Source organism: Aspergillus campestris (genome assembly GCF_002847485.1).
Source record: "Aspergillus campestris IBT 28561 chromosome Unknown P168scaffold_8, whole genome shotgun sequence".
NCBI lineage: Eukaryota > Fungi > Ascomycota > Eurotiomycetes > Eurotiales > Aspergillaceae > Aspergillus > Aspergillus campestris.
In genome coordinates this window covers 1,548,307-1,557,875 of record NW_020194343.1, presented here as the reverse complement: position 1 = coordinate 1,557,875, position 9,569 = coordinate 1,548,307, and the positions used below count along the sequence as shown (strand labels likewise).

The 9,569-nt window shown below is 55.1% G+C and overlaps 5 protein-coding genes across 5 annotated transcripts; 2 read left to right on the top strand and 3 right to left on the bottom strand.

Moving 5' to 3' along the window:
• Nucleotides 1–416: 416 nt before the first annotated feature.
• On the bottom strand, nucleotides 417–2,279 carry P168DRAFT_238650 (MDR family MFS transporter; the record flags this gene model as incomplete). Its single annotated transcript, XM_024833623.1, has 4 exons — nucleotides 417–721; nucleotides 772–1,716; nucleotides 1,778–1,973; nucleotides 2,106–2,279. The coding sequence occupies 4 exons, from the start codon at nucleotides 2,277–2,279 to the stop codon at nucleotides 417–419; spliced, it is 1,620 nt and encodes a 539-aa protein (XP_024692028.1).
• Nucleotides 2,280–3,251: 972 nt separating this feature from the next.
• On the bottom strand, nucleotides 3,252–4,877 carry P168DRAFT_319960 (uncharacterized protein; the record flags this gene model as incomplete). The annotated part of the gene is made up of 2 exons (XM_024840327.1): nucleotides 3,252–3,568; nucleotides 4,598–4,877. 2 exons carry the CDS (start codon nucleotides 4,875–4,877, stop codon nucleotides 3,252–3,254), a joined length of 597 nt encoding a protein of 198 aa, XP_024692027.1.
• A 53-nt stretch (nucleotides 4,878–4,930) lies between these two features.
• Nucleotides 4,931–6,840, top strand: P168DRAFT_283173 (putative isoamyl alcohol oxidase; the record flags this gene model as incomplete). Its single annotated transcript, XM_024836030.1, has 4 exons — nucleotides 4,931–5,220; nucleotides 5,274–5,474; nucleotides 5,526–5,733; nucleotides 5,782–6,840. 4 exons carry the CDS (start codon nucleotides 4,931–4,933, stop codon nucleotides 6,838–6,840), a joined length of 1,758 nt encoding a protein of 585 aa, XP_024692026.1.
• A 558-nt stretch (nucleotides 6,841–7,398) lies between these two features.
• Nucleotides 7,399–7,884, bottom strand: P168DRAFT_328453 (uncharacterized protein; the record flags this gene model as incomplete). The annotated part of the gene is made up of 3 exons (XM_024841358.1): nucleotides 7,586–7,884; nucleotides 7,492–7,511; nucleotides 7,399–7,443 (listed from the first exon to the last, which is right to left on the bottom strand). Exons 1-3 carry the CDS (start codon nucleotides 7,863–7,865, stop codon nucleotides 7,399–7,401), a joined length of 345 nt encoding a protein of 114 aa, XP_024692025.1. The 5' UTR covers nucleotides 7,866–7,884.
• A 284-nt stretch (nucleotides 7,885–8,168) lies between these two features.
• On the top strand, nucleotides 8,169–9,546 carry P168DRAFT_291540 (NADP-dependent oxidoreductase). The gene has a single exon (XM_024837426.1). The coding sequence runs from the start codon at nucleotides 8,233–8,235 to the stop codon at nucleotides 9,223–9,225; it is 993 nt and encodes a 330-aa protein (XP_024692024.1). The 5' UTR covers nucleotides 8,169–8,232; the 3' UTR covers nucleotides 9,226–9,546.
• Nucleotides 9,547–9,569: the final 23 nt, after the last annotated feature.

The following is a 9,569-nucleotide window of genomic DNA, read 5'->3' as shown; positions in this document are numbered from 1 at the left end:
GGTCCCCCTCCGAGTAAAGGATACGCACCCAGCAACTGCGGGTCCTCTTGCGGGTTTTCTTCCGCGGCGGTCGCTGATCCTTGGGCCCTGTTACTATTAATTTTCCTGCACACCCATCTGTCAAGGTAGTCTATGTGGACATGTGGTTGTAGAATCTATGGAATGGATTCTAAATTGTACCACGTAATTTTATTGTTCAATTAGGTATCATGTTCTGTGTATTGGAGTGCTTTGCACTGAAGATTGAGATCGTGCCCTGGTTGTAGTAAAATATATATACACACGACCACACCAGTCACCTGCAATTGTCGACTGTGAAAATGGTTGTAGAGATATATTCACGAACGGGAGAATTAATAACCATACCAAGGTCTCTCCCCTAGCGTCTGATTCTTTGATCATGGCGAACAATGCTGTTATGCCGCCACCGCAGTAGTTTGGCCCGATAATTTGATCCACCGTGTCCCCAAACAGACCACGGTGGCCACGCTGGACGCGACTACCGCTACCAGAAATGCCGTTTGGATACCTTTCATATACGCCGTCAGAATGAACTTCATCTGGGCGACAGAAAACCTGTCTCGGAGCTCCGTGGCCCCAGTCATGGCGACCTGCAGGGCGTCGACGGTGGCCGTCTCCCGCCGGAGGGTCTGGAGAAGAACATTGACCATGGCGGACTGGCCGGCCGACACGAATAAGGATCCCCCGAGCGTCTGCACAGCTGTGCCAAGTCAGTTGATAGTCTCAAAGATAGGAACGTGGAAGACGTACTCAATACCATTGCCGTCACCGACGGCAGGTCCTCCGGCGCGACGGACTCTTGGGCCGTCACCACTGGCACCTGGAAGCACCAGCCAACGCCAAAACCAGCCAGCAACTGGTAACCTATCCATTTGCCCGAGCCGGTGTGAATCTCAAGTGTGTACAGCAAGCCCGACCCAATTGCGGTGAGCACTCCCCCGGCGAGGAGGAATGGTTGGGGATATCCGACCTTACTGAGCATCACCCCAGAGATGACGGTCGATGCACTCTGGGCTAGAATCAACGGCAGGTTGCGGATGCCGCTCTGGGCTGCCGAGGCCCCCGACACCACCTGGAAGTAGATAGGCAGGTAGTAGACCAGCAGGAAAAAGGTGCCCGCGAGCAGGTCAATGTATACCATCATGATCACGACATTTCGGCGGAACAGGCGTCCAATCATGGCGGCGCGCTCTTTTTGGACCCATTGTACCGTGGCATAGACCGCCAGCAGCACGACAAACCCCACCAGGGTGCCAATTACGGTGGAATCGTCCCAGGACCGCGAGGCACCACCCCACTGCAGGGCAAGGACGTAGCAGACCATCGACGCAACGAGAATCAGGGTCCCCAGGAGGTCCATCTGGAGTATCTTCTCTTTCAGCGGCGCATCCAGGAAGGGCAACGGAGGTGGAGGCCGGTAGAAGAAGAGGATGATGGCACCGGCCACTCCGCCGACGGGGAGATTGATATAGAAACACCATCGCCAAGAAGCATGGGTTGTAAACGCTCCGCCAACGAGCGGTCCAATTGCCGCGGCGACGCCGTACGAGGCACCTAATATTCCAATATATGCGGGGCGCTGCTTTGGGGGCGCGGATAACGCGATGATGGTGAAGGCCCCTGACGAGATTCCAGCGCCGCCGACACCTGTGATGGCGCGTCCGATGATGAGCGCCATGCTATTCGGTGCGACACCTAAACCGACTGTCAGCGAGTGACTTCTGATAGGGTATTGTTTACTTTGAGTGAAACCGACCGCAGATCAAACTGCCAACCTCGAAGAGGAAGATTGACACCAGGAAGGATATCTTGAGCGGAAAATACTTGTAGGCCTTCCCCCATGCCGCTTGAAAGCTCCCCAGCGTGACAAAAAAAGCTGATCCGTACCATGCCTCGTCCTGGATTCCGCCAAACTCGTCTGTGATCTTTGGGATGGCTGTGGCGACAATGGTCTGTCGGCCCTGATTAGCGGGGCTTCGGCACTTCTAGCGCGAGAATAGAATCAACGGACCATATCCAAGGCAACCTATCACTCCGTTTAACGGTTAGTTCCCTGTATAGTGAGCAGATTGGGTCAATCGCACCAGAAACATGCTCAGTGCCAAAGCGACAACAGTCATAAGCAACGTGAACCCGCCACCGGGCTCATTAGTAGGCGGATTGTCTGTCCTAGACGCGGTTTCTTGCTTGCTCGCATCCTCCACTCCCAGTACTTCCTGGGAATGCGGAGGAGCATTGTGGAGACTTTCCGAGGCCATCACTGATGTCGACGCGTTGGATGAGACTGCCGCCGCGCCGGTCTGCGACGACCGTGTTTTGGTAGACATGCTGACGCCAACTTCACGATTATTGGTATATTGATAGATTGGAAGATGGGAATTTCAAGGAGCATGTCTCGTGTAGAAGATAGTGGGGAACTGATAGGAGAGGTTCGGCTCAATGAGTGATTTCCCAAGAAGGTTCAATAGTCACTCCACCGAGTCAATGGACAATATCCTAGGCTCAAGAGAGTTGTTCATGTTTGACAGGTCTGGATTCCACCACAAACAGGTGTTCGCACAATAGGCTCATGCATGCGTGTGGATCCCTAGCAACGGATTTCAGGCCTAGTTCACGCCATATTGGGGCCCTAGGCTTGGCCTAGATCGAGTTCAGGGTCTTTTAGGCAGCGAATATCTTGTATCAAGAACTTTAATTCTAGGAAAGGCAGGCATCGCAGCTATTCTTGGTGTTAGGATTGCCTACATGCCTGAAAGTGAATACTCACATGTAAATGCGGATCTAGAGAGAGAACATGGCCTTGCATTTGGTACAGAATTTTCTAGTAACATGGAGTCACTGTGATATATAGTCTCAAGCTTTATGCTTTATGCTCTGTACAGTCAACCCACAGGGTTGGAATCACTTCATTGGGGAGGAGAATTGTACTACGTGATAAAATAGAATGTATTTTGACATGCTATTACATAGTACTCAATCTTAGATACCTGGTAACGGTCATATCTCGTATATATCATATAACCACTCTTATGATTCTTCACCTGGTTCTTACTAAAGACATGGAGGTAATAGTCTAATATCACTGTTTTATACTACCGCTGTGTCGTTAACAAACTCTTGTCACTTTCTACCAAGCGGATCAAGGATATTCAGTTGAAGCTTATCTAATTCCAGATACACTTTTTATGTTGATTTACAAGGGGCAGATTTCTATTCTATTCCTGATAGATTCACCGCTGATTAGATTGATGTCGCGACTTGATGGTGTCGATGGATCGTTGAAACTCAAACGTCTGGAGCGTCACTAGACTTCCCAGCAGATAGAGCCGCTCCCGTCGATTGACCCGACATGTCGATACCGAAATGTCGACCAGGTCGGCGGAGTGACTGCGCCGGGGCTTTGCTGGCGAGGCGTCAGGCTCACCGTGGCCCCTCTGATGCAGGGACGTGTAGCAGTCGGCCGTCTTGCCGCAGAGGTCGCCGATCTGCCGTGCCGCCATGGCGAGGAGCATGTTCTGCTCGGAGCATGTCACACATTGCTCATACGCTAAGAAGGTGCACAATACTTTGACGGAGTGGCGGATGTCGGCGAGCAAACGGTCGATCTAATTATCGCGCGCCGCCGACCGCGAGACAAGACTGGATAGAAACAAGATGGAGTGGAGTAGACAGCAGCATCGGTCTAGTTTGGGGCGCGTAGCGCGCCGGGGGAGACATAACGGTCCTACGATGGAGCCTGCCGTCCCGCATGCGTTCACACCCATGGCTCACTCGAGGCCACCATGGGCCGAATGGCTTTCGTCTTAAGCGTCCGAATCCCGGGTGCTGCCCGACGTCGACGGGCTACGCGGCGAGGGGACGGTTTGTGCCATTAGCAAGAGTATGCAGTGGGGGCCGCATGACCACCAACCATCCAGCACATTTTCAACTAGGCCTTTCCCTCCCTACTTCCATGCTATGGATCGCTACCCCTGACTGGATGGGCCCCCTCATGCCGGGGTTCGACTTGGATGCGATGACGGGCCATCTGGAGAGTCGAAATGGTCCGGGGTCAGAACTGATATCCCTACAGGTCGGGCTATTCTGGTCGCCCGAATAAGACTAGATGCCGTGTCTAATGCAGTTCTGAGAATCGAGACCACATCGCCGGATGATGGATTTTTTCGGCCGCCCTTCCCGGCCACGGCGTGGTTGATACTTCACTGGGCTCAGCAACAAAATATGGAGACGAGATCCATTATAGCTGAAATCAGTTTCGGAGCTACGCAGCGCTGCCAAGGGTCAGGTACTCGCGGATGACGATCCAGGCATTGTGCGGCAAGGATCGGTCGTGGGTTGGTGTAGTTTATTCTGAGTATCTACTGTTAGAGCTCCAGTTAGACTTTACGCATCCAAGTTATACTAGCGGTCTGTTTCGGATGGAAATATCCTCTCATCTCGCAGACATGACAACCATGACCAGGCTAACTGAGTGTGATATATCCCAAACAATAATATGCAAAGGAACCAGCGACATTGCAGACGTACTACAGACCCAAGGTATTTGCACAAATTCCATGTATTCATGCTCACTCACCCTCCGCCAGCTCCAATCGAGGTGCAGAAAACGTACGGGCCGAGGCCATGGCGTCCGGCCTGAAATCCATCGGGTGGTAATCCATTGGCCATTCGTCATCCACGATAACTACCCCGCATGTATTCCCTCGACCGGCTGCGCTCAGATCATATAAGGCCCCCCGAAGCGGGACACGTAGGACATAGACAGATTCCAGCCAGAGTGTGATCTTGGGGTGCTCGACGGAGGGCGGCTCCGTAACGTGGATAGTCGTCTGGCCTACCCTGGTTATATCAACCATGACGGGCTTGAGTCGTGTTGATATGTCCATCTTGAAGGAATCTGATATTCATCATGCTTGTTCCCACAATCGCAACGGCGCTCATACTACAGGCCGTTTCAGCAGCATCTGCTCAGACAGTTATCGGATCTGAGCCGCCTGTAGCGGTCCACACAACCCGACACTGCAAATACATCCCCGGGGACGTGGGATGGCCGCAGCCGCAGCTGTGGTCTCAGCTCAACCAGACTGTAGAAGGCCGTTTGATCGCGACGGTACCGGTGGGATCGGTGTGTCACGACCCAACCTACGATGAAGCCAAATGTCTCGCGGTGACCGCGAACTGGGCTCAACCTCAGCTCAGGTACGCGAAGACCCCAATGTGCAGGAGGATCTCTCTACTGACGTCTGGCCCAGTCTCCCTCTACCCGCGGAGTTCATGCTCCCCTACTTCTTGAACGACGACTGCACTCCGTTTACCCCGCGAGCGACACGATGCGAGTTGGGTAACTATGCCGCCTACTCAATCGAGGTCCGGTCGATTGATGACGTCCGGGCCGGCATTCGCTTCGCTCGAACGCACAACATTCGTCTAGTGATCAACAACTCCGGACACGAGTGAGTTCTTCAATCTGAGTCGCACGTGGTAAGCGAATTTAACCGACGTAGCTTCTACGGCCAGAGCACTGGAAAGGGGGCGTTGTCTCTGTGGATGCATCACTACAACGAGACCACCTTCATCCGCCACTATTCCTCCGCATACTATTCCGGGCCTGCGCTGCGCGTACAGACGGGCGCGGAAGGTGGAGCCGCGGGGGCGCACGCGTCAGGGGAGGGATACACCGTGGTGGCCGGGGCATGCCCGACGGTCAAGATGGTACCGTTCCTTCTCCTCCCCCCAAAGCTTTAACGCTTACATAGATAGGCCGGTGGGTATCTCGGCGGCGGCGGCCACGGTTATCTTGCGGGACGGTACGGCTTCGCGGCCGACCAGGTACTGGAGTGGGAGCTGGTGACGGCGGACGGGGCGCATGTCGTAGCCACCCCAACGCAGAAGCCTGATCTTTACTGGGCGCTGTCCGGCGGCAGCCCGGGGTCGTTCGGGGTGGTCCTCTCGGCCACGGTGCGGGCGTTCCCCAACGAGATCACTGCCAACGCGGCGTTCTCGTTCGGGGTGCGCGAGGCTGGGGGCGTCGAGTCCTACTGGAAGGCCGTGCACACCTTCCACCACCAACTGAAGCCCCTCCTGGACCAGGGTATCGTGGCCGAATACGTGCTCGCGAACGAGACGCTGGCCGTGACGGGCGTGCTGGCGCCGGGTCACACCCGCGCGTCGCTGCTATTGTCCTTGCAGCCCTTGATGGCGGCACTCGCGGAGTCATCGGGGGGGCGGTTGACAGCCCGATCGCTGAGAATGCGTGTAACTCAGGCGCAGAGCTATCACGATCTATTTGCGGCAGAGATCGCGCCGCTCTTGGCCGAGTTGGCTCTTCCTCCGGCCGTTGCCGGACGGTTCGTCCCGCGCCAGCTGATGGACGGGGACACAACAGCGCTGGACAGCACGCTCCGAGCGATTGCAGACCGGGGGTATTCCTACACGGTGATCGCGCTCAACGTCATCAACGCTATGCGCAACGACACCGCGCCGCCGATTGCCCCCAACGCGGTACAGCCAACCTTCCACGCGGCGTACAGCTCGCTGATGATCAACGCGGGGGAGTCAGGAGGTCTAGACGTACAGCAGGAGTTGGTGGAGGAAATCCTGCCACTGTATGACGCTGTGGCACCGGAGGCGGGTTCTTACAAGAACGAGGGGCATTGGGCGGAGCGGGACGTGAAAACGACGTTCTACGGGGGAATGTACGAACGGCTTGAGGCGATTAAAAACGTAGTAGACCCAAATGGAGTGTTCTACGGTGTTACGTCGGTGGGGTTTGATCGTTTTGAGTGGGATGAGAGGGGTCGTCTATGCCGGGTGATATAGAGTGTTAACATGCTCAAAATATATGACTGGGTCTTGACGTTGACCTGGAGCTCCCGATTCCCTATATAGTTCTAGTTACTAAATTGTGCTTCATCTGCATTTTTGAGCTGGCACGTCTATTTAGTTCTCCATTCTGAAGGTCTGAAAATATCTGCTGCTTCCATGTTTTGTCCGTTAGATCAATTCTATCCATCCTACCTTCTCAACCGCTTCTGCCACCGGTTTGTTGTCGTGGTAATGGATCTATGTATTATAGCCGCTACGCCAAAAAGTTGACCAACTCTTGGTATAGGGCTTAGCCTGAACGTTGTACCCAACGATATATTACTTCTGAGGTTATAAGAAAGCCAACCTAAGAAACATCGACTGTCCATCTTGATAGGCGCCGTGGGGGTGGAAACTGATGCGTCTCTTCAGATGACAAGGCCGCGCTCGAACATGACGTGCCGGGGAGGGGGGGGGGGGGGGGGTCCGCAGTGCGCAGAACGCCCTCCATGGCCGTGACGAGCATGCCAGCCCAGGGTAGAGCACGGTGTCTGTGATGACGTGGTATTCAATCTAGGGGTACTCGGCGATCCGCTGGTAGTTTCGCCGCCGGGGCGCCTAGAGACTCTGAGCATCCTTCGGCATGCCGAGGAAATCGCTACGCACGTGGGCCGGAAACCGGTACGCTTTGGCCGAGTACAACTACAAGTCGTGCCAAAAGTCCCAAGTGTGGTTTGAGGGATATCAGGGGGGGTCGCACGACATCCGGGGGTGTCGGGACTCGGGGCGTGCGGGCTGATGGCGCCCAGGCCATCGTTGATCCCGCAGTCCAGAGATTGCCGGCCGCCTGGAGGGAGACTTCCACAGCGTTCTTGCCCCGGACCAGCCTGATACCTGATGATGTACGGGGTCGCTTTGACGAATCTGTTGTTGCTGGCGTCGAGGATCTGTCGTACCGGGCCTTGTCGAGCCGCTTCGGGGTCGAGGAACGCGCCCCACGGGACGGGTGGGGGCGGAATCCACCACGAGACCACGCGCATGTACAAGGAGTGATACGCGTTGGTGACCTTAGGTTTACGGGCGAGCAGTCCGTCTGGCGAGGGCAATTTGAATCATGACACGTCCCACCAGCACACATTGCGTAACGTGATGACGTCAACCAAGGCACATGTGTCTCTGTGGGAGTATTGCACTGTACAGGATAGGAAACGGACCTGGGTCAGACGTGGGGCAGACGGACATCCCGATCCTGTCAGCGCCAATGCTCTCGGTGAGACATTTGTGCGCATCGACCAATCTATCCTATATACCCCGCACCCCCCACCATCCCAAGGACCGAATATTGAAAATACCTACCAATCGCCATAACAATAGGCAGTGACATTTGTTTACACTCACATCGCCAACATGAAAGCCGCGCGAGTACGCGCAACCTCCCCCGACGGCACGCCATATGGCGTCCCACATCATCCCGCCCCCTCGTCGGCGATTGAGGTCCATGACAATATCCCCAAACCCCAGGTGTCCCAGCCCGGCGAATTGCTCATCCAGGTCAAAGCCTCAACCGTGATCCGCGACAACCTCGAGTGGAACGAGTTGTACCCCCCCAACCATGCCCTCTTAGGCAACGATTTTGCCGGCATCATCGTCGACAAGCACCAAAGTGTGGATGAATACAATGTCGGAGACCACGTCTATGGAATGTCACACGGCAATCGGGGCGGAATGTGGGCCGAATATGCCGTTGTCACGACCGAAGAGGCGGTCCACAAACCGGACCATCTGTCCTGGGAGGAAGCGGCCGCGCTGCCGCTTAGCGCCATGACGGCAGATCAGGCCCTGTTCGTGCATGGGGGACTGGAAACCACACAGTCGCACCCCAAGCGCATTCTGATTACCGGGGCCAGCGGGGGCGTGGGCGTGTATCTCGTGCAGTTCGCCGTCGCCGCTGGTCATCATGTCGTGGCGGCGACCAGCTCCCGCCAGCGCAATGAAGCCTTCCTCCGCTCGATCGGTGCCCACGAGGTGGTCGAGTACACCGACTTTAGCGCGTTACATCCGTTTGACCTGATCGTCGATGTCGTCGGATCCCAGGTGCTTCGCGACTGCTGGAGCGTGATCAAGCCTGATGGCACCCTCATCTCTGTTGATTCCGCCAGTTGGGGGTTTGTCGACGAACACCGTCGCAGCGACATTGGCGTGGAAAAGGAGGGAGTGCGGGCCCTGTTCTTCATCGTGGAACCGTCGAGGAAGAGTATGGAGCGCATCTCGCGACATATTCTGAGCGGGAAGATCAAGGGGTTGGTGCTAAAGACCGTGTCGCTGGACGACGTGCGAGAGGCGTATGAATCGGCACATTCAAGGGGTATCGGGCAGGGCAAAATTGTGATTATTCCTTGATCTCTCCTTCTAGGTTGATGGCCTAGCATACGTTGTTCTGCATAGCCGAAAAGGCTCTGCCGGTGGTTGACAGCGTTCATTCATATTCATGGCCTGTCGGAGGGCGGACTAGGGCAACATCACCTTCACCACCATGCCTCATACCCGTCTCCTTACCACCATTGTCAATTCGATAGCAACTTATTTCTCATTGTATCATGGCTTCAATCACTTTACGGCGGCCGTGTCTAAAATGTGTCTACTCCATACTTGCACAGCGGTCCTCCCGGCGTTCATCATTGTTCCATAGACAGACTCAATAGCAGTTTCATCCCATGTAGGATACAAATTATTCCAGCAAAGAT